The sequence below is a fragment of the Aegilops tauschii genome, chromosome 2, assembly GCF_002575655.3.
Source record: "Aegilops tauschii subsp. strangulata cultivar AL8/78 chromosome 2, Aet v6.0, whole genome shotgun sequence".
NCBI lineage: Eukaryota > Viridiplantae > Streptophyta > Magnoliopsida > Poales > Poaceae > Aegilops > Aegilops tauschii.
Genome location: NC_053036.3, coordinates 384512373 through 384538872, shown reverse-complemented (window position 1 = coordinate 384538872; position 26500 = coordinate 384512373). Strand labels below are relative to the sequence as shown.

At 47.9% G+C, this 26500-nt stretch overlaps 2 protein-coding genes and 1 pseudogene across 3 annotated transcripts; all 3 read left to right on the top strand.

Annotated features, from left to right (window-relative positions):
* On the top strand, positions 1-2160 carry LOC109764144 (cysteine synthase-like). 2 transcript variants are annotated; one of them, XM_073508625.1, is made up of 9 exons: positions 1-354; positions 436-493; positions 583-846; positions 939-1076; positions 1178-1229; positions 1346-1425; positions 1537-1596; positions 1683-1763; positions 1857-2160. In XM_073508625.1, exons 1-9 carry the CDS (start codon positions 101-103, stop codon positions 1947-1949), a joined length of 1080 nt encoding a protein of 359 aa, XP_073364726.1. In that variant the 5' UTR covers positions 1-100; the 3' UTR covers positions 1950-2160. The 2 variants fall into 2 exon arrangements, with proteins under 2 accessions (XP_073364726.1, XP_073364725.1); XM_073508624.1 differs by having other exon boundaries at positions 1683-2160.
* A 2929-nt stretch (positions 2161-5089) lies between these two features.
* LOC141041055 (basic blue protein-like) lies at positions 5090-18807 on the top strand (annotated as a pseudogene).
* A 1702-nt stretch (positions 18808-20509) lies between these two features.
* LOC109764135 (G-type lectin S-receptor-like serine/threonine-protein kinase At2g19130) lies at positions 20510-25777 on the top strand. The gene is given in 2 exon segments (XM_045233079.2): positions 20510-22787; positions 22874-25777. A coding segment is annotated over 1 exon segment (1386 nt). The 5' UTR covers positions 20510-22787; positions 22874-24140; the 3' UTR covers positions 25527-25777.
* The last annotated feature ends 723 nt before the right edge of the window (positions 25778-26500 follow it).

The following is a 26500-nucleotide window of genomic DNA, read 5'->3' as shown; positions in this document are numbered from 1 at the left end:
TTCTGAAAGAACTGAATATTTTGATCAAGCTATCCTAGCAGTGATCAACTTTGCATGGCTGACGAAGACCTCGCCTTCTTTTCAGATCACAAGGTGAGCAATGGGGCAATGGTGTCCAAGCGAAACGATCGCGAAAGATGTAACCGAAGTACGTAACCTGCTCTTCTCTGCACAGCCACATACATTTGCAGTTCACCTGCGACGCAAGTTATGCCATGCTGATTCTGTTTTCGATCCATGTCAGTTGATTGGCAGGACTCCGCTGGTGTACCTGAACAAGGTAGTAACCGGATGCGAGGCTCGGGTCGCTGCCAAGCTTGAGATCATGGGGCCATGCTCCAGTATCAAGGATAGGTATGTCAGGTGCATGCAGTTAATCAGATTAGATTACTATCGGTGTTACGAATGATTCTGGGATAAATGTTGATTTTGCAGGATTGGTTACAGCATGATCGCCGACGCAGAGGAGAAGGGTCTCATCACTCCAGGAAAGGTGAACGCTGATCAGTGAGAGGCAGACACTACACGTACGTAGATTATCGTCAAAATCATACTAGCTGATTTTTTTGTTCTTGGTTCCAGAGTGTCTTGATCGAGCCTACGGGCGGCAACACCGGCATCGGGCTGGCCTTCATGGCGGCCGCCAAGGGGTACAAGCTGATCGTGACGATGCCGTCGTCGGTGAGCACGGAGAGAAGGACGGTGCTCAAGGCGTTCGGCGCGGAGGTGGTGCTCACCGACCCGCTCCGCGCCATGGACGACGTTGTGCGGCGGGCGGAGGAGATCGCCGCCAGGACGCCCAACTCCTACGTTCTCCAGCAGTTCGAGAACCCTGCAAATACGAAGGTACGTACGTGCCATGCCGATCGGTGAGCACACTTTGCCTGAATTTGAAGGTTAGTTTGTCAGCGCTGCTGCCTGAAATACGAAGGGCGCAGGTGCATTACGAGACAACGGGGCCGGAGATCTGGAGCGGGACTGCCGGCGCAGTGGATATCCTGGTGGCCGGCATAGGGACCGGGGGCACCATTACGGGGGCAGGGAAGTACCTCAAGGAGATGAACCCTGAAATCCAGGTGACATGCATGACTGGCCTATGTTTGTCTGTGATTTTCTTTCTCCATTTACAATGCAATTTTGGCTTGATTGTGGTTGTATTGGCATTTTCAACCTGAAGATCTATGGCGTGGAGCCGTCAGAGAGCGCCGTTTTGTCCGGAGGGAAACCTGGTGAGATAAGTACATTTGTTTTTTCGGTTTCTTTATTGAGAATTATGTAAGCACAGTACAAAGTAAGAGCCTATGAACCTATCGGCGTGCTGATGCTTTCTGGTTTTTAATTCAAGGCCCGCACAAAATCCAAGGTCTCGGGGCCGGTTTCGTCCCTGGAGTCCTGGACGTAAGCATTCTCGATGAAGTCTTCCAAGTGAGTAGTAAAATGTTCCCCGTTTGTCACATTTCTCTTGGTAAGTTGATGTGACTGTCCACGGCATTTCTTTTCTTTTCTTTTCTTACATTTATCTACTCGAGCGGCCAGATCACGAACGAGGAAGCCGCGAGCATGGCGAGGCAGATCGCGCTGAAGGAAGGGCTTCTTGTGAGCAAACAAACCCCATAATTCACTAGAAATCTCATAAAATAACATCCTACGTAGTCATGTATGATGATGCATGGTTGGTTCAGGTCGGGATGTCATCCGGCGCAACCGCGGTTGCTGCCATCAGGGTGGCGCGGAGGGTCGAGAACAGAGGCAAACTCATCGTCGTAAGTGCCGTACTACCTCTGGGTTCATCGGAATATTGTCTACTTGCTGTGGTGTCGTCTTTCACCGTGTTTTTTGTTCTTTGTTCGTTGCAGGTTGTGTTCGCCAGCTGCGGCGAGCGCTACCTCTCGTCGTTTCTCTTCGAGTCCATCAGAAACGAGGCGGAAAATATGGTCTTCGAGCCATGAACACTGACTTCTCATGTTTTTGGAGAAACTTCAGGCACTTGGCTTATTTTCGGTCGCGCTGCTGGCAGCGGCTTGTATTTCCTCCGGTTCAATGCGAGTTTTACTTCTTTTTCAATTTATAACTTTGGCACGTACAGTTTCAATAATATTAATCGGCGGAGGAAATTGAACAAACCACCAACTATTATTGGTGTTGATTTTACACATGACACCTACTCTATGCGTTTATTGCACAAAACATCAAATGTTGGTGTAGTTCATTGCATCTAGGTCCAATTCAGCATTTAGGTACGGTAATATGATTTCCGATGGGTCCATCAACCGGTAGGTCAAGCCGAGGACTTCAATTGCAATTTTAATTGGCCCATTCAAGTTTTTGACTCAAAATTTAACATTTTTAATAGTTGGCAACAATGCATTAAATAAAAAATAAATCCGGTACTATTTTGGAAAAAGAAATGTAACTCATTTGGACCAATGGTTTGATAGATATTGGAGCTTTTAGTTGTTTCATTAAAAAAAACTCATTTTCAAGAAAATATGAAGAATTTTTTTAGTGAACCATAAATGTATCTAGCATTGACCTAGGAAAATCTGAGCTCATTTGGGCTAGAGGTTTGGTAGATATTTTCAATTTTAGTTAGATCGTTCAATAAGGTGAGATGTTCCACCCTGCTCTAAGAAGTATGACTATGATTGTGATTTGCCAATACCGAAATGGGTAGTGTACTGCTTGCTCCCCTTCTTCATACTAATCGGAGAAAATTTCAGCTCAATTTCGCAAAGGTCTAGGAGATATTAACATATTTAGTTGGTGGTTGATGTGGCCCGTTTTGTTTGCCACGTGTGCACTTACATGCGGGACCCACCCCATCAAAAATCACAACAACATACCTAAACACTGGATTAGACGAGCAATGCTACACTCACGGACCTTTACTGGATTATTACGGGGTGGATTTGAGGTGGGATACTGTGATTGGATTAAGGAGGGAGGGCTGGCACCACCCAGCTGAAAATCGAGGGGGGCAGGTTTAATGAGGAGGAAGGAGCCCGTAATATCCCTGTAAATTGCATCCATCAAGCAACTGCTGCAACTCTTTGGCAATGCGACCGGTTTACACACAAACTTTGAGAAGAATTCTTTCACACCCATCTGCTCTGAGGGCTTGAATTTGTCGTTGATTATGGGTACCTCAATGGGTGCCTGTAAAAAGTTCCCTTGCAAGTACCTAGGAATGCCACTTTCTGACTCCAGACTAAAGATGGTTGATTATGAGAAATATATAGACAAGATACTGGCCAAAGTTCGTTGTTGGAAGCTTGGACTCATGGGCCTGGACGGGCGGCTTATGCTTGTCAAGCAGGTCCTGTCTGCAATGCTGGTTTTCCAGATTATTGCCCTGGCACAACCGATTTGGTTACATAAATTTGTTGACAAAATCAGAAGGGGCTTTCTTTGGGAGTGCAAGGAGGTTGTTGTTGGGGGCAAATGCTTGGTGAGCTGAAAGCTTGTGTGTTGGCTGAAGATGTATTGGGGACTTGGGATCTCCAACCTGCAAGCTCAAGGCATGGCACTCCGCCTTCGCTGGCTTTGGCAATTTTGGAACGAGTCGGACAAGCCATGGGCATGCCTACCTATGACAGTGGACAAGAAACTTAACGACCTCTTCAATGCATCCGTCAAATTTGTTCTCGGGAATGAGGAAAGGATTAAGTCCTGGTATGAGCCTTGGCTGAATGGGATATCTTTTAGTTGTGCAGCGCTAGACCTATTTGCTTGCTGCACTCGCAAAAACCTCATGGTGTCCCAAGCCTTACAAGATGGCCATTGGATCAGACACATGCGTCGCCCTCTTACACCAGCAGCTATTATCCAATTCACAAAGCTCTAGGAGGCGGTTGTTGATGTGCATCTGCTGCTGGGAACTCCGGACTCAGTGATCTGGAGATGGACGCCGAACGACGCCTACTCTTGGGCCACTGCATATGCCATGCAGTTCGAGGGGTGTACTCGCCTCACCGGTCAGCGATACATATGGGCGGCTGATGCTCCACTAAAATGCAGAATTTTTGCTTGGCTTGCGATCTTAGGCAAATGTCTTACGTCGGATAACCTGCAGAAAAGCGGATGGACACACGACCCAATTTGATGTCTCTGTCGGCGGCAGACGAGTGTGATGATCACCTCCTGGCACGCTGCTCCTACACCCAAGCTCTATGGACTCTGATGCTCAACCGCTGCAACCTCCCCACCACTCTTGCTCCGACGGCGGCGACCACCAGCCTTGCTGACTGCTGGGAGTCCAACGTGGTGTACGCTAACCTGACCAACTGAAAGGGCTGGGGCGGTCAGGCAGTGGCAATCTGGTGGTTCATGTGGTGCGAGAGGGACGCCCGAATTTTCCAAAGCAAGGCATCCACCGTCAGCGGGGTCTTCAACTCCATGATTGATGAATTTATGATATGGAACCAGGCTGGGCGTCATAGGATTAAGCTGTTTTTGGACAGACCTCGAGAGCCGGACTGAATTATGTGCTGATGTATGTTGCCGGGTTGCCTGTTGTTGGCATAGTTGATGTATAGCAGCCTGCTCCGGCCACAATACCTGTAACACCTTTCCTCTTATAATTGAAAAAGAAAAGCTGCTCCGACAGCGTGTCAAAAAAAAGAGAAGAGTTTTGCGTTATATGGAAACAAACGAGTAACGTGAGAGAGGAGGTGACAGGGGTGCCGGAGCCGGGAGGGCGAACGAAAAAATGGTTTGATGAAACATAAGGTTTGTCGGATGAAGAACGATGTAATAGGGAAAACAGAACCTTGTGTTTCTTTTAGGTAATAGAGATAGTGATAGAGAAAATGGTGTTTCTTCATATCTCATCCTGATTTCACCTTAAGGCGGAGGGATATGGGTGTGCGGGATAAATGCATTCACGATCTTTCTGTAGATAGAGGAGGCAATTAATGTTGGAGAAAGGCAGTTAATGGCGTATCCAGACATAATCTCTGGATGGTCATCTTCATACTGAAGCGTATACGCTACGACAAGTAGCAACCTTTAAGTAGCCAGCCAGCCAGCCAGCGCCAGAACCCCATCTTGTGCTAGAGAACAAAACAGCTTTCAGCCGTTGGATAATTGACTGGAAATAGCACGGGAAAGCAGCATGAAGCTGGCCGGGCACGGTCTCCTCCTGGTCCTCCTGGTACTGCTGCAGGGTGGCGTGGCGCAGTCAAGGGAGTGGTACGTCGGCGACCAGAAGGGCTGGACCTTCGGCGTGGAGGGCTGGCCTAACTCGCCTACCTTCAAGCCCTTCAGGGAAGGCGACGTGCTGGGTACGCCCTTCGACTCGTATAGTTTCTGTTGGTCCAGATGTTTTTCACTCTGTCTGTACATACATAATGTTGGGGATAAACTATTGGTGTCACCCGCCCAGGAGGGGCCGGGTTATGTTGAGACGATCATCGTATGAAGCCCAGAATCAAGCTTGAAGATGGCGGTTCAGTAGTGGGCTTAAGGCCCAGAGGCGGCTTAAGGCCCGTAGTGATAAACCGCTGTTAAGGCGTGACTTGTAGTGTGAGGCAAGAATAGTTAAGAGTCCGAGCCGGACGCTGTTTATAAGCCGGCCGGGACTCTGAGAGCCGCTGGGCGTTAACCTCTCTATATAAAGGGACGACCCGGCGGCGGTTCAGGACAAGTAACATCAGATCGATAGCCAAGCATAGCGGCAAAGCTCCCTGGTCATCAAAACCCTAAGTAATTCCACCTCAACTGGAGTAGGCTTTTACCTTCACCGTAAGGGGCCGAACTAGTATAATCCTTGTGTCCTTTGTCCCGTTTAACCCCTTTAAGCTTCCTAGTTGCGATGGCTCCACGACTAAGTCCTTGCACGAGGACATCTGCCGTGACAATTCCACGACAGTTGGCGCCCACCGTGGGGCCAGCGCACGGTGGATTTGAGTTCTTGAAGGGCAGCTTCGAAGGGCTCAAGGGATACGCTGTGGGTCGGATGACCAAGAGTCGTCACGGCAAGCTCTACATCGACGATGCAGGCTGGGGCCCCGACGCCGGCTCAATCGAGTACGGGTACCGGGTCCCCTTCGGCGGAATCCACGTTTTCGTTGGCAAGATTGGCGAGCCAAGTCCTGAGCCGGACATCTGCACCGACCTCGTCGAGACGGCTCAACGTGCGAGACCCGCCCGGACTCTGCCTGCCTTGAAGCGTGCTTTCGTGGGATGCGTCCATGGAGGACTCTCTGAAGGATCTGGATCTGGCGAAGAGACGGCCACCCGCTCTGACGGCGAGTCGTCCACAGGTGAGACCAACTCGTTATATCAACTTCAAGATGGCAGGCTCAGGGGTTGTTCCGATGGCGACAGTATTCCGGACCCCTTTGAGCCGCCGAGCCGGGTTGGAATCTTCATGGCGGGCACACAACCTGTTCAAAACCCCGCCGCTGGGGTAGGAGGCCCTGTGCCCTCGCCGGCTCAGGTGCTAATGAATCTCACAGATAAGATGACGGCCCTGTTAACCGCCACGGTCGTCCCGGCGGATCAAGCTCAACATGATGCAGAAGTGGCACAACTAAAAATTGGACATAGCGCAGGCCAAGGAAGACCTAGCAGCGGAAGGAGTTAGGATGGCTGCAGAGCGGGCGGCTCTGGACGCCCAGACTCAGTTTATTCAGGCGCAGTCTTTCCGGCTCACGATGGATTAGAACGCATCCAATGAGGTCATGAGAAGGAGGTATCAGAAGGCCCAATCTCGGCTCCCTCCGGTTTATGATCCTCGCAACCTCTTCAACACACCCGGTGTAGGGCCTAGTAACCCGCCAGAGATAAATCAGATCACGGCACCCGGGGCGGGAACGCTGGTTCAGCCACCAGTAATGGGACCTCCCCGTGTGAATACTACACCGCCTCCATATGTGCCAACACCACCGGGTCATTATTCTAACCCGTTGGAAAACATGATCGCTGCAGCAGCGCGACTGGCGGCTCTTCCGGTTGAGGGTGACTCCCCAACGGCGGTCGAAACCCGCAGGGTCAGAGAACTTCTTCAGACGGCTTTGGCACAGCAGAAGGCATATTCATATAGCCGGGACAGGATTCATTCAACCCCTCGACAGGCAATTCGTCAAAACCGGAGTCCGAGTTATAGCAGACACATGGCGTCGGCGGCTGGCTCAAGCAACGTCCGGCGCCATGACTTTCCTGGGGGGTATGGCCCGGCGCATAATGGAGCCTTTAATGTGGTAGATCAAGACAGAGCGCGTCAGGAAGCTGAGCAGGCGGCTCAGATGACGGCTCACCAGCCTTTTTCGGTTTACCCGACGGCTTCTATTGAGGCAGCCATGGCTACAAGAGCCGGAGGTGTCCCTTGCCTGGTGCCGGCTCTTCGTAACGAACGTCTGCCCAAAGATTTCAAAGGACCTAGGAAGGTACCTAATTACACGGCTGATTTACAGCCCGGAGCATGGATTGAGAGCTACGAGATGGCTATGGAGTTGCTGGAGGTCAGCGAAGCAGCAATGGCCAAATACTTTACTATGATGTTGGATGGGACTGCCCGCACTTGGTTGAAGGGACTGCCGCCCAATTCCATCGGGTCATGGGCAGAGCTAAAAGCCCGTTTCATCCAAAACTTCAAAGATACATGTAGGCAATCTATGTCAATTGTGGATTTGACTAACTGCAAACAGCAAGAAGGCGAGTCTACAACCCATTGGGTACGCCGGGTCAAAGAGATAATACATTCGTCTGATAAGATGGATGCCGGCTCTGCGGTCTTGATGTTGGAGCAAAATTGTCGTTTTGCGCCCCTGAAGATGAAGCTTGGGCGGCTCAAGCGCGATTGCAACGATATGGGTACGCTGATGGCGGCTCTGGTCAAGTACGCCGACTCTGATAGTACCAAGGATCCCGCGTCTGATGAGGAAAAGACAGGGAAGGGAAAGAAGAATGGCAACGGCAAGGGCCCTCAGCATAACCCGGCGAGCCAGGGAGGTAATAAACGTAAAGCTGATGGTGGTATGGAGTTTGTGGCTAATACAAACACACCAGGTAACGGTAATCGACGTAAGGGGAGACCACCTCCCCGGTCCGGCGGGTCAGGCCCGACGCTTGAGCAATTGTTGAATGAGCCTTGTCCAAGGCATGGCTCTAGAGAAAAGCCGACCACTCACCTATGGAAAGACTGTGCGATCATGAAAGCTTTCAAAAATTCCAACACTTTCAATGGCAACAACGGGCAGGGCGGCGGCTCAGGCGGCGGCGGTTTTCATGGCCCGGGCGGCGGTTCAAGCTCCAATTTTTAGAATTTTCAAGGTAATCAAGGGGGGTTCAACCAGCAATCTGGTCAGGGTAATCAGCAGCAGCAGCAGGGGGGATATCAGACCAATCCAAAGCAGCTCAACAGTGGACAGTATCATGTGTTTACTACCCGTTTGTGCAAGCGAGACCAGAAGCTTCATAAAAGGGTTGTGAACGCTGTTGAGCCGGCGGTTCCACGTTACTTGCGATGGTCTGAGCAACCTATTGTATGGAGTAGGGAGGATCACCCTCCCCGGGTTGATAATCCGGGTCACCTGGCTTTGGTGGTGGCTCCTCAGGTTGGTGGATATAAATTCACTAAGGTGCTCATGGACGGGGGCAGCAGCATCAACATCCTCTATTATGAGACCTTCCGTCGTATGGGATTAACCGATAAAAACCTCAGCCAGTCCAAGACTGTTTTCCACGGCGTGGTGCCTGGTAAGTCGGCGTATCCAGTTGGTAAGATCGAGCTGGAAGTAGCCTTTGGAGATGAGTACAACTCCAGGGCAGAAAAACTGACTTTTGAGGTGGTCAAGATCAGAAGCCCGTACCATGCTCTATTCGGGCGGCCGGCTTACACCAAGTTCATGGCACGGCCGTGTTATGTATATTTGCAGCTCAAGATGCCAGGTCACAACGGGACCATTATGGTTCATGGCAGCCGAAAAGTAGCTTTGGAGTGCGAGGAAGGTGACGCTGCTTACGCTGAATCTGTTTGTGCAACAGAGGAGTTGAAGTTTTATAAGGATAATGTTGATCCGGCCGATATGACGTCTCTGAAAAAGCCAACCACGAAGCATGAGCCGGTAATGAAATTTAAGTCGGCCGATGAGACTAAGCTTGTTGACTTTGTTCCAGGTGACTCATCTAAGCAGTTCAGCATCAGCGCCAATCTGGATCCTAAATAGAAAGGCGCGCTCATCGAGTTCATCCGTGAGAACCGGGACATCTTTGCATGGAAACCTTCTGACATGCCGGGTGTACCGAGAGAACTCGCTGAGCACACTCTTAATATTGATCCGAAATTTAAGCCGGTCAGGCAATTCCTCCGGCGGTTTAATGAGGAGAGGCGGAAGGCCATTGGTGAGGAAGTATCTCGGCTCTTGGCGGCCGGGTTCATTGTGGAAGTCTTTCATCGAGAATGGTTAGCTAACCCGGTGCTCGTACTCAAGAAGAACGGCACCTGGCGTATGTGTGTGGATTATATGGATTTAAACAAGGCTTATCCGGCTGATCCTTTTGCTCTCCCTCGTATTGATCAAATTATTGATGCTACGGCGGGTTGTGAGCGTTTGAGTTTTTTGGATGCGTACTCTGGTTACCATCAGATCAAAATGGCTGTTAAGGACCAAGAGAAGACGACGTTCATTACTCCTTTTGGAGCCTTCTGTTATGTGTCTATGCCTTTTGGGCTCAAGAGTGCACAGGCGACTTACTAGCGTTGCGTGCAGAATTGTCTTCATAATCAGATCGGGCGCAACGTTCATGCCTATGTGGATGATATTGTGGTCAAATCCAGAGAGAAGGAGACCTTGATAGATGATCTGAGAGAGACCTTTGATAATCTCCGGGTCTACAAGATGATGCTTAACCCGGCCAAGTGTGTTTTTGGTGTTCCTGCTGGCAAGCTCTTGGGTTTTCTGGTTTCTCGCAGAGGCATTAAAGCTAACCCGGAGAAGATCAAGGCGATCACCTCTCTGGCTAAGCCGGCGTGCATAAATGACGTCCAGCGTCTGGCGGGTCGCATCGCTGCTTTGAGTCGATTTATAAGCTGTTTGGGCGAAAAGGCCATACCACTGTATCAGATGATGAAGAAAACATATGACTTTGTCTGGAGTGATGCTGCTAATGCTGCTTTTGAGGATTTGAAAAGACAGTTAGCTGAGCCGGCAGTCCTTGCTGCTCCTGTCGATAAGGAGCCTTTATTGTTGTATGTAGCCGCTAACACACGAGCCGTCAGTGTGGCTGTTGTGGTGGAGCGCAAGGAGGCGGGTAAAGAACATCCGGTTCAGCGGCCGGTTTACTACGTCAGCGAAGTACTCATTGAGTCCAAGCAACTGTATCCACATTGGCAGAAGCTTGTTTATGGGGTGTTCATGGCAAGCCGGAAGCTTAAGCATTATTTCCAGGGCCACCCCATCATTGTGGTTAGTTCTGCTCCTCTAGGGGATATCATCCAAAACAGAGAAGCCATCGGAAGAGTTGCTAAGTGGGCCATTGAACTTGGGTCTCATGATTTAAAGTATGTGCCACGCACTCCTATCAAATCTCAAGCATTGGTAGACTTCATCAACGACTGGACAAAACTGCAGATGCCTGAGGAGAGACCAGATAACACATACTGGACCATTCATTTCGACGGGTCCAGGCAGCTGGAGGTCTCGGGGGCTGGAGTCATTTTAGCTTCCCCTCGAGGTGACAAATTTCGTTATGTGCTACGGTTGATGTTTCCCTATACTAACAATGCAGCTGAGTATGAGGCCTTGCTCCATGGTCTTCGGATGGCTAAGGAGATGAGCTTAAGCCGGGTGAGATGCTTTGGCGACTCAGATTTGGTGGCTCAACAGGGTTATCAAGTGGAGCACATTGACCGCAGAAAGAACGAGGCGGCTGATGCCTTAAGTCGGCTGGGCTCTCAACGTAAGCCGGTGCCGCCTAATACTTTCTTGGATATTCTGCATAACCCTTCTGTCAAGTTGCCTACAGAGGAAGACTTGGCTGTTTCTGACCCAGAAGCACAGTTGGTGGCGGCTCTTCACGTTATCCCAGATTGGACAGTGCCATACTTGGCTTACATGACCCGGGGAGAATTGCCCGAGGATGAAACTTTGGCCAGACAGATAACCCGGCGGTCTAAGTCAATGATAATTATCAATGGCGAGCTGCATCATCGCAGTGTTACTGGGGTTTTTCAGTGTTGTGTTTCCCCCGAGGAGGGTCAAGAAATTTTACGAGAGGTTCACGAGGGGGATTGCGGCCATCATGCCGGCTCAAAATCCCTTGTGGCGAAAGCTTTTCGTCATGGTTTTTATTGGCTGACAGCTCACGCTGACGCAGAGGACTTAGTCAGTAAATGTGACAGTTGTCAGAAGTTCTCAAGACGTGCTCACATGCCGGCTCAAGAGTTGAGGATGATTCCAATCACTTGGCCGTTTGCAGTCTGGGGGCTTGATATGGTTGGGCCTTTCAAAAGGTCCAAGGATAAGAAGACCCACCTCTTGGTGGCGGTGGACAAGTTCACAAAGTGGGTTGAGGCAGAGCCAGTTAGTAAGTGTGATGCAGCCACGGCGGTTCAGTTCATGAAGAAGGTGATATTTCGCTTTGGTTTTCCACACAGCATTATAACTGACAATGGTACCAAGCTGTCTAAAGGCGCCATGGAGGAATTTTGTCAACAAGAGCATATACGGCTTGATGTTTCATCAGTAGCTCACCCCCAATCCAATGGTCAAGCTGAGAGAGCCAATCAGGAAATCTTGAAAGGCATCAAGCCCCGGCTTTTGGTCCCTTTGCAACGGACGCCGGGTTGTTGGATGGAGGAGTTACCCTCTGTGTTATGGAGCATCAATACTACTCCTAACAGGTCTACGGGTTACACGCCTTTCTTCATGGTTTACGAAGCCGAGGCGGTTCTCCCTAGCGACATCCGTCATGACTCGCCTCGAGTGGCGGCTTATATGGAGGCGGACAATGAACAAGCACGTCAAGATGCTCTTGACTTGTTGGACGAGCAACGTGACGTAGCAGCAGCACGCTCGGCGATTTACCAACAAGACCCGCGCCGCTATCACAGCCGCCGGGTTAAGTCCAGGACCTTTCAGGAGGGTGACTTGGTGCTCCGGCTCATCCAGGATCAAACAGATGCACACAAGCTATCCCCGCCTTGGAAAGGACCCTTTGTGGTCAGCAAGAACTTGCATAACGGGTCATACTACCTCATCGATGTTCGAGAGCACAGAGATTCACGTAAGTCGGAGGAGGAGACCCGTCGGCCGTGGAATATTGCTCATCTTCGGCCTTATTACACTTGAGCCACCGGTTCTCATAATGTACATATTTCTATAGTCATGTATATATTATGATAAGTAATAAAGCAGGACCTCTGTCCTTTTTCCCCTCCAAAGGTAAATGTGTCATTGTTATTTTCATTGTAGTATCACATGGTCACTTGGAGGCTGATCCGGCTTATGATCGTATTCGAATCTAGCCGTTAAAAATATGATCACTTGGGGGCTTCCTGTTGAAACATAGGTCGTATTCGAACCAAAGAGAACATAGCCGTCGGTACCCTCTTGATCGGCACACTGCCGAGCTCACTGGGGAGTTTCTTGATCATATTTGAATCATGGCTTAACCCCCTTTGGGAACCGACGTGGATCGTATTCGAATCAGCGTCGTTAAACAACTCTCAGGGTCATTTGGGGGCTTCCTGTTCAAACATAGGTCGTATTCGAACCAAAGAGAACATAGCTGTCGGTACCCTCTTGATCGGCAACGCCAAAGCCACTGGAGGCTATATGATCGTATTCGAATCTTAGCTTAACCCCTTTGGGACGGTTCTCTGGTCGTATTCGAATCAGAAGCCTCCACATTTTTTGAAATCTCTTTGTTGCAAACAAGTTCTTTTGATCATATCAAAAGTGTTCAAGGGTGGTTTTTATTGCACCGGCTTAACCTTGATCAACTCTGGTTCACCAGCACATATAATGCTTATCATGTGCAATCAACGTTATTGATCAACTCATTATTTGGGTTACATAAACCGGAAGTGTACTTGAAGGATTACAGGTATGCTGTTATAGTTGTCTCAAGGATATAATGGAGAACCGGTTTGTTATGATTCCGGGTTATATGTAAAGTGTATGACTCTCCATGCGGTAAGCCGCCAAGGGACTTGTGATTTGTTTTTCTATGCAGGACAATTAAAGACAGCTCTTTAAACATAAGGAAAATAGAGGATCAGGCGTAACCCGGAAGAATATAAAAGGGTAGCTTAAACAATGTTGAGCGCTACACACGTGCGCGATGGCACGACAAAATTAAGTGTTTGTCCTACTCTATTACATGACTCCCCGAGTCCAAAAGGTGAGGCATCGTCTTTTAAGATATACCCATGAGCCGCCTGAGAGATCAAGGGCGTTGTTGGCCTGAGGTTTCCGGGTCATCCCTCTCCGCTCCTCCGGCTGTTTCCATGACCTGGAAGGTTGATGATTTCCAGTCAATGCCACTCAAGGCTTCAAATTGAGCCTCATCATCAATTAACCCGGCCGGGTCAACTTCAGGGGCGAAGGTATGCTTACGAGTTGGAGGAATCAGGCTGACTGCTTCATAGCGTGGTGTTGGGATTCTCTGATTCTCCGCATCATAGCCCGGTTGATATTTGGTAAGATCTGTGTCATTGCCAGTCAAAGTGGCCACAGGGCGTACGCTCTTCACACAGGCGGCGAAGTCCTTCTGGTCAAAGGGGGTGCCGTCTTCCTTCAAGCTGGGATACCCAAGGGCGATGTCGGCCGGGTCTAGCTCCGGTAGAAACGCCTTGGCCCGGCTCAGAGCGGCTATGGCTCCGGCTCTTGCAGAAGCCCGTCTCAACTCTTGGAAGCGTTGAGGAAGTACGGCAAGCCGCCTGAGTACATCCGCCAGGTGAGTGGGAACTTCATTTGACAGAGCCACAACGGCTAAGGCACGTTGTGACCCGGTGTAAAGTTGCTCTACCAAGGTATAAACCGCCTTCAATTTTGTCAGCACGTTTTGATTAAGATTGGAGCTCCTGGGGCCTGCATTGCAAAGACCGGTAAGCTGATGACAATTGAGATGCTCCTTGGAAAAGATGTAAACTAGTTAAACACTTATAGAGTAACTTACCAAAGATTGCGGAGACCATCTGAGAAACATGGCGTTTTAAGCCGGATAGCTCGGCGGCTATTTCAGCAAGGGTGGCCTCCGCTTGTTCGGCCCGGCTGAGCAAAGCCGTCTTTTCATCCGCCCAGGCTTTTCTCTCTGCTTCAAATTTCTTCTTCAGTGAGCAGATACACTGAATTCAAACTTGGAGTTAGCCCTTTGGGTTTAATTTTCTTGAGTCTTCAGGCGGTTCTTTAAATCAGAGATCTTCGATTCAAATTGCTTGACGGCAGCCTGTATAAGTTCCGGGTCACACTTAGGGTGATTATAATGCAACATTAAGTCCCAAGCACTTTGCAGGCAAAGACACTTGGCACTTGGGGGCTAATGTATGCTAAAGAGCTCTATTTACCGTGGCGGTTCATGCAAATAAGTCCCAAGCACTCTGCAAGCAAAGGTACTTGGCACTTGGGGGCTAATGCATATTGCTGTTCAACTACTTGATTAAAAACAAGGTAAGGACCGGTTCAGATATGCTGATTAAACCGGACCTTGAGTGCTACCAGGTAAGCCGGTTTTCTTGCAGTGATTACTAAGCTGGTATTATGTCTACAACATATTTTATCATAAGTAATAGACTTGGGGGCTGGCATGGTAAGTATAACTATGGAGTAAGAAAGAGAGTTATACCTCAGATTTTTGCTGTATTTGTTTCACCATGTCAATTTCCAGATCCCGGCTGTTGTGCACTTGATTCACATAGCCAGAGACAATATCTTCAATGCTCAGATGAGCATAATCAGTGATGTCCAGCCTGGCCCGGCAGCGCTCCAGAAGTTCTTCCTTGGCAGAGCACTTGGCCAGCACGGTAGGTCGTCCCGGTTCGACAAACTCAGTCCGGGTGATCACAACGTCCGGGTCATCTGGATGAGCCGGGCTGGGGATCTCCGGGTTTTCAGAACCCTCCATAGCTTGTTCAACAGTTGGAGCAGTGGTGGTATCAGGAGATGGTACAGCCGGCGGCTCATTAGCAGAGGCGTCAGGAGCAGCCGTTCTGAGTTTCGGCTCAGAAAGGACCGGTTCTTCGGCCGGCTTATTTTTCTTCGCCCTCTTGCTGGGCTTCACTTGTACACTGCAAGCCAAAGGGTTAGTGCAAAAACATGGTTAAGATAAGCACAAAATCAACTGATCATCATTACCCGGGAGCAGTTTTGAAAGCCGGCAAGCTGGACTGCATTGAGTCACCGGAGGAAGGCGAAGTTCCCTGGTAGTTGGAGTCAGAAGAATTGAGTGGTTGACGAGTGACGCTCGCCAAAGGATACAAAGAATATAAGTCAGAGATAACCTCAGTCCGGCGCTTCCTTGATGCTTCGGGTAAGCCGGAGGAGAGGTCTGCATCTTTGTTGGTCCGGGTCTGCCTCCGACTTTCGTGAATCTGTCGCTTCAAAAGAAATTGAGGATCTTGATAAGCTAAAGGATGTAAAAATCTTACTTTCCGGGTTACTCTTCGGACTTTCTGTCTCGGCAAAGGCTCGGAGTCGGAGGAAATTATAGTTACCTCTTCAATCACCGGGTTACTTGCTCCGGTATCCTCCTGCTGATAATCAGTGTCAATAAGATGGTTAAAAAAGGAGCCTAAAGAGTCAAGAGCTACCTCTGACTCGGAGGTGTCATCCAGATGAAACATATCCGAGGTGCTAGGCTTGCTTCCCTTCTTACGGGGAGCGGCTTTCCTGGCGGCCTTCTTAACTTTTCTGGCTTTCTTGGCAGCTTCGTGGTCATACTTGACCTTCCAGAATTTGTCATTAGCCTGTAAAATACAACAAAGGTTAGTGAATTAAGACAAAATCGTTAAAATGGGAGGTGAAGTATTCAGATCAATGGTTTACCGCTGGAGCCGGGTTAGCCTTGCAGAAAGGGCTTAAGCCCACTCTCCCGCAATCTGCCAGACTCTCGTTCAGAAGAGACTTGGTTGTATCATCAATGACGTCTTCAGGTAAGTCATCTGGACTGTGCCGAAGAGGATCATCCTTCTGGCCCGTGTAATCACACATCAAGCCGGGGCGGCGGCTCAAAGGAATCACCCGCCAGGCAATCCAGACCCGGACCAGATCAATGCCATTTAGGCCGTTCCCTAGAAGAGCTTTGATTTTGTTGATGGTGGGAGTAAGTGGTTGACGTTCAGCTTGAGATAATTTGTCTGGAAAGGGGTGATTTGACTCCAGACGCAGGGCGCGAAAGCCGGGCAGAGGGTTCTCATCAGCCGAAGAAGTGTCTTGGCAATAGAACCATGTCTAGTTCCAATATTTCGGGTGGCTTGGCGGTTCAGCATAAGGGAAGAGACAATCTCTCCGTCGTTGGACTGAGATTCCACCGAGCTCCAAGCTGGGCCCGTTGGCACATTCGTTCTGGCGGTTCAAATAAAATAACTCTCTAAAGAGTAGCAAGCTGGGTTCTTCTCCAAGGTACACCTCACAGAACACTTGGAAATTGCAGATATTTGACACGGAATTGGGTCCGATGTCTTGAGGTCGCAGGTCAAAAAAGTGCAGGACGTCTCTAAATTTTTTTGAGCCGGGTGGAGCAAAGCCCCGGTTCATGTGATCGGTAAAGATGACAACTTCCCCGTCCTTGGGTTGAGGTTTCTCTTCGGATGGGTCAGGAGCACGATAAGACATGATCTCTTTCCTTGGCAGATAACCCGTCTTTACAAAATCAGCTAAGATGCTGTCGGTGACGTTGGATCTAACCCAGTTGCATGTGATGGGTGCTTTGGGAGCCTTAGGTGGCATTGTGAAAGATGGAAGCCTATGACAAAATAAAATTTCCGGTTCAAATTTAAGTCGGAGGAAAGTTTCAGTTCAGTATTCAAGATGGCGGCTTATGAAGGGGCCTAATGATATATGGCTAATTGTGTCAGGTTATTTAAGCCGCCGTGGATATCATGAGCAATTAAGTTATTTAACTCTCTTATGAATAATCCGGAAATTTCACAAAGCATGGCCTCTTTTAAGCCGGCGATATGAGCCGCCATGGCTAACAGATGCAGTTTTTGCCTAAATGTTGCACAAACAAGTTTCACAGATTGCAGAGATTATTTTGGATCAAACGATCGTCCAGAAAAGAAAAATTTCTAGACCTAAAAACTGGTACAGAGAAGTTCATGAGCTCTAAATGAGGTCTTTTTGTAAGCAAAAGGGATCTGCTAGCATTGAAAATGGGTGTGAAATGACTACCGCCAAAGTTATGCACTACTCTTGGATCAAAAGAGGCTGTTGTGGAAGAACTGCGAAGGAATCGCGAGGGACCACGAACAACACAGAAGAACTCGCGAACCCTAATGCGGATCTAATATACGGGATGGCGAGGACTTACTGGTGCTGATGAGCAGCGGAGGTGCGCCGCGGTTCTCTGGTCAAAACAGGTTGATGCAGCGGCCTCAGTTGGTGCAGGCGGGATGCGCGGCGGCGGCGGCGGAGCTCGGGCTCTGAAGCGTCGAGAGGAGGAAGACGATGGAAAGGGAAGAATGAGACAGGACCCGGTCGTGCCTATTTATAAGGGACGGCTGATAAGTGGGCGCGAGAAACGAGGAGGCTGAAGACATGATTATCCAGCTGCAGAGACGCCTCGATTTTCGAGATAGTTATTAAGATAAGGATCCGTTGAGATACGTTGGGCAAAACGTGCATTAATAGCGGATGACGTCATGGCGGGTTACCAAGAGTCCAGAAGATGACGTCACGGCGGGTTATAGCCTTTGCGCAAACAGAAGCCAGAATATTTTTCCTTAAGGTATTGAAGATTGACATGAACCGGTTCAAGTCAATCTGGGGCCTAATGTTGGGGATAAACTACTGGTGTCACCCGCCCAGGAGGGGCCGGGTTACGTTGAGACGATCATCGTATGAAGCCCAGAATCAAGCTTGAAGATGGCGGTTCAGTAGTGGGCTTAAGGCCCAGAGGCGGCTTAAGGCCCGTAGTGATAAACCGCTGTTAAGGCGTGACTTGTAGTGTGAGGCAAGAATAGTTAAGAGTCCGAGCCGGACGCTGTTTATAAGCCGGCCGGGACTCTGAGAGCTGCTGGGCGTTAACCTCTCTATATAAAGGGACGACTCGTCGACGGTTCAGGACAAGTAACATCAGATCGATAGCCAGGCATAGCGGCAAAGCTCCCTGGTCATCAAAACCCTAAGTAATTCCACCTCAACTGGAGTAGGCTTTTACCTTCACCGTAAGGGGCCGAACCAGTATAATCCTCGTGTCCTTTGTCCCGTTTAACCCCTCTAAGCTTCCTAGTTGCGATGGCTCCACGACTAAGTCCTTGCACGAGGACATCTGCCGTGACAATTCCACGACATATGGTACAATTGAAAACGTACGCGTGGTTCCTTCGTCCCGGCTGCAGTTTTCAAGTACGACCGTGCGGCGCAGAACGTGATATAGGTGGACGACTTCGGGTTCGGCACCTGCACCAGGCACCCCGCCAACGCCACGGTGTACGACTCCGGCAACGACCGCATCAGGCTCTCTCGCGGCCTGATCAACTTTATCAACGGCGTCTCGGATAACTGCTACAAGGGCGGCGTCAAGATCTCACTCACCGTCAGGCCGTGACGAACTATAAGTCGATCGATTGTGTCGATGTCGTGCATCGATTCATCGTCCTGGACCGCGTACGCTCCATTTTGTCACGTTTCTCCTCGGGAATAAAAGTAATGGAATGATTTATGCGCGTGGTCGCTCATTACTCCATTGATCTTAAGTGTTTTTTTTTCAGAAAAAGATTCACGCATCTATTATAGAAGTTCGTCGAAAGTACTCCCTCCATTTTTATTTACTCTGCATATTAGGTTTGATTGAAGTCGAACTTCGTAAAGTTTGACCAAGTTTATAGAAGAAAAATATAAACACTTATCATAACAAATCTATATGATGTGAAAGTACATTCAATAATGAATATAATGATATTGATTTGTTATTGTATATGTTAATATTTTTGTTTATAAACTTTGTCAAAGTTTACAAAGCTTGACTTTGACCAAAACTAATACGCGGACTAAATAAAAACGGAGGGAGTACAAAACACCTCAAACATAATAAAAATTACATCAAGGTCTCTAGATCACCTGACAACCACTACTACTGTCAGAATGAGTCGCTACCGTCATCACTCTTCTACTAGAGCAGTCTTGATCTTGTCAATGACAGTTAGGAAGTCTTCGTGCACGTGCACAAAGGACAAGTGCCCTGGAGCCGCAGTCGTCGTCGTTGAACCCTCGAGTAGATCAAATCTCGTCGTCGCACACAAGGGGCAAGAAACCCTTATATACCTCGCCGCCCCAAAGAGAGGACAGGAATCTACACCGAAGCTCCATGACTATGTCAAGATAGACGAACTTGAGAAGGGCCAAATCCCGGCCGGAAGACAAACCCAAAGAAGAAAAGTGCCACCATCTGTCAGAGCAATGCACGTGCAAGGACTAAAAAAACTAACCTAAACTACTAGCCGGAGCGAAAGCACCGGGATTCCCCTCCCCGCCACCAGCCGCCGAAGCGACATGCAAAGGGAAGGCAAATCCAATAAATCATATCCTTCTTCTGAATTATTGATTCTTATATACCATTCTAACAATATGTTGTCAACATTCTCTAGCATTGACTACTAGTAGAATTATTATCATCAATTCTGGGCCAAATAAACTAATACTATTATAGTTTCATCAACCATATTTCATGATTATGTATTCTTATGTTTTTTTTTACAAAATGGGTAGTATGCAGAATAACAATAAAAATGCATTATTTTAGTCTTCTTAGACAACATTCGAGTATGTGGAAATGATTTTATTGTAAAATGCTACTCCCTCTGATCCATTGAACTAAACCATGACACTTATTTTGGATCGAAGAGAGTACTGTATCGGAGAGGTTTACATGAGATGAACATAATTGCTTCTCATCATTTCTCATTTCTGTGTGTGCTTAAGAAATTCATCTTGGACCCAACAAATCATATTCTTCTTGTGAGTGTCTTGGCACCATTAATCAGGCATTCTCACTCGTCTACCTACCTTTCTAGCAGCTATAGAAATATGCAAGTGCTCCAACAACATCTTTAGTTGATTCAAGTTTTTGGACATAAACTCGAAGTCTGCGCACATAGATGTTGTGCTCAAACAATATTTGAACAAACTAATAAATTGGAAAGAGACAAATGTGGTTTCATTGTTAGTACCATCACTCTAGTATAGTAGTCAAAATCAAACTCTAGGACAATAACCGAAGCCAAAACAAATGTTTGGAATCTCCTTCAAGTTTACGGGGCGCCAACTGTGACTTGCCAAGTTTGTTTCTCTGTCAAGCAGGCCTCACGCGTGGTCTGTGTAATTAGAAAGACAATTCTCTAGTGTGTGTTGGGTTGTCGCCTGTTGCTTACTCCCTTCGTCCATAAATATAAACTGTTCTAACTTTTTTTTGAATCCGATATGTATAGATAAACTTTAGTGTGTTTATTTATTCATTCATCCGTTTATAGTCCATATTGAAATATTCAAAACATCTTGCATTTGTGAACGGAGGAAGTACTATCTTATAGCGATGGTTGATCTGAGGATGGTTCACTGAAATGTTACTACTGCTTCATTGCTTTGTGAACAGTTGTGTTCAATGCAATTTCTTTACGCATGTGGGATCATCTGAATTTTGTTCTTTGAAAGCATTGTGATTTGGCATTTGTGTGGAATCTAGTGGAACATCTTCAGTTGTCTGCACGCGTAGCAGACATAACCATTCTGTGAGCAAGCAATCTCTCTCTCTCCCCCCTCTCTCTTTTGACTTTTTGTTTTAAAAAGGAGGTCATCCCCGGCCTCTGCATCGGAGAGATGCATGCGGCCACTTTATTCTCTTTTGACCTTTTGTTTTTACAAACTCTTCTATGGGCCTATTTCTTTTTTTTAGAATTTTTTTCATTCAAATCATGAATTAGTACAAAGTAGTTGACCCTTACAAGCATACTGAAACGCAAACACAAAGGACCATGAACACCTAGAGTACCCTAAGACAACCATAACACAAGAAGATCTCCGGAGCCCTGTGTCATCATCCCTGAATCTTGAGAGAAGACCCCTGCAGCAGAAGGATCTGCAACCAGTCGCAAACAGGTCATCATCTTCGACCACGGTACAATTGCCGCCACGCTGCTTCCTCCTTTCTTGACACCAGCGCCGAGAGGGCATGGACATCAATCCAACACACCTACAACAGCTGTCGCCATCTTTGGCTTTGAGTACCGCGAAAAGTGTCCCTTCCGGAAGGAAGAGAACTCGAGTCATCCCGGTCTAGCACCGCGGCCGGGCCATCCGCCCGGACAAAGCAGGATCTCCCACCAGCATCAGCGTAGAGGAAGGAGAAGAACAGCAGCAGCAAATCATACCAACAAGGAAGAAGAAAGGTCTTCGTCTCCATGCCTTCATCGCCCATCTGAGGATCCAACCCGCCAGTGCCGATGGACCTCCAACCACCATAGCCCGCGACCTCGATGAGATCCGGGGATCCCCAACATCGCTGGCTCCTAGACGAAGGCAAAAGCCTCGCCTGACCGCGAACGGAGCCCGGAGAAACTTATTCCAACGCGACACCACCGCAACGGCCTCGGCAGCGTCTCCCTCAACCCTAACCCTACCACACACCCACCTAGCGAACAGAACCGAGGTCCCCCCTCCCTCCCGCCGCCGGAGCGGCTGACGGAGAGAGAGGGAACCGGCGGCGTCATCGGCGGCGCGCAAGGGATCCCTCGTCGCCTCCTTGATCGCCTAGATCCTACTTTTCCGGGCACGAGGCGTGGACTGGCAAGTGGATGTGTCTATGGGCCTATTTCTGTAGGGTTAGTTCTCACTGTTGGGCCTTTTCCGTGACAACCGAACAACAAGGCAGGCCTAGGCCCCTTGCTCATCCCCCATCAGCAAACGGTGAGCATTTCGGGGATGGCTCCGTTCTTCCAGTGCCCCACACGGCGGCGAGTCGGCGGGAGCCTCGATGGATCGAGCTCGTTCCCCGCAGCGCAGGCCGCAGCCTATCCGTCGGTAAAGGAAATCGTTATTCAGATTATCCTTACTAGTCTCTAGTTATTTGAGCCTAAATTTCTGGTAGATACAGTCCCAAGCCTCAAGAAGGTTCTTGTTCAAGAAATTTTGGTAGGGCCGTTCTAAAGTGTCTTCTCTGAAGATTCGGGCAGATTTGTTTACTTCTACTTCTCTGAATATTGAATGCGACGCTTTGAATCACTGAGCTGAGTACCAGGACTCGGAGGCCTGGACCTCGAGTTTGTGTAATATAGATGACAGACCCATTCTAGTTGTTTGAATTGTTCTGCTAAGATGGGTTGAAATTTCAAAGGATGTCAGGAGTTATGCCCTTCTATGAATATAGTTTAATAAACTGACGAAAGTGCATGCTGCTAGCCTGGAGAGGGCAATGTATTCTGGTGTCAAGATAGTTGGCATCGCGAAATTTGAAGCTCCACCAATGATGTAATTCCCTGATTATGATCTTTGCTAGTTACCACTAGCAAAGGTTGAAGGTAATTTGATGTGACCGAGAAATCGTAGTACTTGTTGCAGAGCTCCGAGGGTTCCAAAGACTGGTGGCAGGGGATCACTGAAGGTCATATGTTGCTGTACAAAAAAAAGGTCTTATGTTTGTTAGCTGTTGTACAGGTTTCTCCGTTTCCTTGATGCTGATAGAACCTGACCACTTTATGGTTGTTTGCTGGCAGGGGCCAAGGTCTTATGGTCATTGTCAGTCAGGATGTTTCACTCAAAAAAATTGTGGTTACCATTTCAGTTGTTCCCCAACGGCAAGGGTACCTGTCGCGTTCTCCATTCTCCACCATGTCTAATCTTGTCCTGTGTTGTACTATGTTTTCCTTGTTTCCTACTATATTTAAGCAGCACTCATGACAACTTGTTTCCCCATCTGCTCAACTTCAATATGTTTCTTCACCTCTTACTTCTTGGACTTGTTTTTACCATACACATTCCTCCATTCTCTGCTGCCATTGACTCCATTGCACCTGGCCAAGGACTTGTTTTCAGTGTCGGTGACAAGCTTGTCTCCTTAGATGGCAAGTTTGCGCTTGGCTTATTCCAAACAGACAGTAAGTCTCACAACACCTTGAATTGGTACCTAGGCATTTGGTTTAATAAAGTCCCCAAGATAACTCCAGTGTGGGTCGCAAACTGTGATGATCCAATCACACAGCCTGCTTTAGTTAGGTTCATAATTTCCCAAGATGGCAATCTTGTCATCTTAGATCAAGCCACCAATTCCATAATCTGGTCTAGCAGAGTTAGTATCAGAACCAACAGCACCATTGCCATGCTCATGAACAATGGAAACCTTGTCCTACAAAATGCCTCAAACTCATCCAACATTTTATGGCAGAGTTTTGACCACCCAACAAATACTTTGCTCCCTGGTGCAAAGATCGGCAGAGACAAGGTCACTGGCTTGAGTCGCCGTCTTGTTTCTAACAAGAACTTGATTGACCCAGCTCATGGTCGTTACTGTTATGAATTAGTTCCTAACAAGTTAATCCTTACGCCTTTGAACTCATCCATGGCATACTGGTCTAGCGGGGAATGGAATGGACAGTATTTTAGCTCCATTCCGGAGATGTTAAGCCGCAACTTCATAGACTTCAAGTTTGTCAACAACACAAATGAAGAGTACTTCACATTCACCTTACTGAATGACACAGTGATCATGCATCATCTACTTGATGTTTCTGGTCAAATGAAGACTTTCATATGGGTTGAGGTCTCTCAGGATTGGTTACGTTCCTACTTCAACCCCAATGCTCAGTGTGATGTCTATGCTTTCTGTGGACCATTCACTGTGTGCAATGACAACTCAACTCCATATGTAGCTGTGTGAAGGGCTTCTCCATAAGATCCCCAGAGGATTGGGAGCAAAATGATAGAAGCGGTGGATGCGTGAGAAATACTCCTTTAAATTGTGGCAGTGACAGGAGTACTGCAGGAATGACTGATGAATTCTACTCCTTGTCCAATGTGAAATTGCCTCAGAATGCTGACAACATAGGGGCTGCTACCAGTGCTAGAGAATGTGCAGAAGTTTGCCTGAGAAATTGCTCTTGCACTGCATATTCTTGCACCAACAGTCGATGCTCTATTTGGCATGAGGAACTCAATGTAAAACAACAGCATGCTGACACTACTGACACAAATGATGGTGCAGTTCTTTATCTTCGCCTTGCTGCAAAAGAGATGCAAACTCAGAAACCTGGCAGAAGAGTGACCGCTCGGATTTTGGCAGTTACCATTGTCACTGCCCTGGGGTTACTGGCACTCACATTGCTAGTTCTTATATTGATGATTCGGAGGAACAATAGGAGTTGGTCTGGTGGTACACTGATAAATCTTCAAGACGGTGGTGGAATTATTGCATTTAGATACACTGATTTGCAGAGGGCAACAAGAAATTTCTCGGAGAAGCTAGGTGCCAGCGGCTTTGGTTCTGTGTTCAAGGCATGTCTGAGTGACTCGGTCACAATGGCAGTGAAAAGGCTTGATGGTGCTTGCCAAGGAGAAAAACAATTCAGGGCCGAGGTGACTTCAGTTGGGGTTATACAACATATCAATTTAGTTAGACTGATTGGTTTCTGCTGCGAGGGTGAACGAAGGTTTCTTGCATATGAGTACATGCCAAATCGTTCTCTTGACATCCATCTATTTCAGAACAACAACACAGTTTTAAACTAGGGTACCAGGTTTAAAATAGCTCTAGGAGTTGCTAGGGGGCTGGCTTACCTGCATGAGAGCTGCCAAGACTTGATCATACACTGTGATATCAAGCCACAAAATATACTCCTCGATGCGTCGTTTGTTGCTAAAATTGCTGACTTTGGTATGGCCAAGTTAATAGGGAGGGATTTTAGCCGGGTTCTGACTACAGCAAGAGGAACCGTAGGATACCTTGCACCTGAATGGATAAGCGGGGTTGCTATCACAACAAAAGTCGATGTTTATGGCTATGGGATGGTGCTAATGGAAATCATATCAGGAAGACCGAATTCACTTGAACAATACACTGCAGATGGTGATTGTGATGTTTTCTTCCCTGTGCATGCTGCGCATATGCTTGTTGAGGGAGATGTGGCAAGCTTGGTGGATGACAAACTATTGGGTGATGTGAATATGGAGGAAGCTGAACGGCTATGCAAGGTTGCTTGTTGGTGCATTCAAGATGATGAGTTTGATAGGCCGACAATGGGCGAAGTTGTTCGTACTCTAGAGGGTTTATCTGATCTTGACATGCCTCCTATTCCAAGACTACTTCAGGCCATTACAAGGAGGAGCTTGCACCCGCCATCCACCTACTCCTACCTCTATAATGAATCAGAATAATGAAGATGCAGCATGGCGTACATAAGAAGCATACACATATATGTGAAACATAGTAAGACAGTCTGAGAGGGAACAACAAGAATGATACCCAATAGCTGTGTACTTTAAGCTTTACTCTGTACCAGGTGTGTAAATCATCAGTCTAGTCATTCTAATCTTCCAGGTATGAAATAAAATCCGTCAAAAGTTCAGGGCGACCTCTTGCAGGATTGATTTTGTCAATGCAAAGGAATATTTTTTGTTCTGGTTGCTCTTTTTGCTTTGCTTCGTGGTGACGTTGTTCGCTTCTTCACTAGAACATATGTGTGCATCGTTTCATGATTTGCTGTCTTGCCCTATTTAATCTGACAGTTAGTGGTCACTGGATCTGACCAGTTTTAACGTGCAAAGTGTTGCTAATGATTTGGATGGAACCATACCTTAAATTTAATTTGTGGGCGGTCGTTCCTCAGGATTCGTGTGCTTCATATTCTGATGGTCATTTTGAGTTTAGAACGAGTTGGAATTTTTTGTGTTGTAGACTTTTCTGTTCTGTTCCATGACCATTACCCAACACAGAAAGTACCGAGGCCTAATTTTTAGCATTGTGCTTGCAGCTGAAACATTTTGTAGTAAGAAATCAGTGGCTCAGCTGTGAGAACCTTTCGCTGGCTGGGGCCTGGAAAAAAAACTTTTCCCTCCCCCGCGTCGCCCTTCGTGATGACTCGGGGGTCCAAACCCTAGGGCCGCCAGCCAGCAAAGACCAGCAGGCTCCGGGGACGAGGATTGAGATAAATACACTTGTGGTCACTGAACTTGAGGTCAAAGCACACTACAGTCACTGGACTTTAGAATACGCTCAATACGGTCATTAAATACGAGTGGCGGTGATTATACGGTCACTGGCTCATTGTATAGCATCGTATTTTGTCTGGTTGACCAGTCAAATAGTCTACTTGCCACTTAGGACAGCACTTCCCTCAAAAAAAAAAACC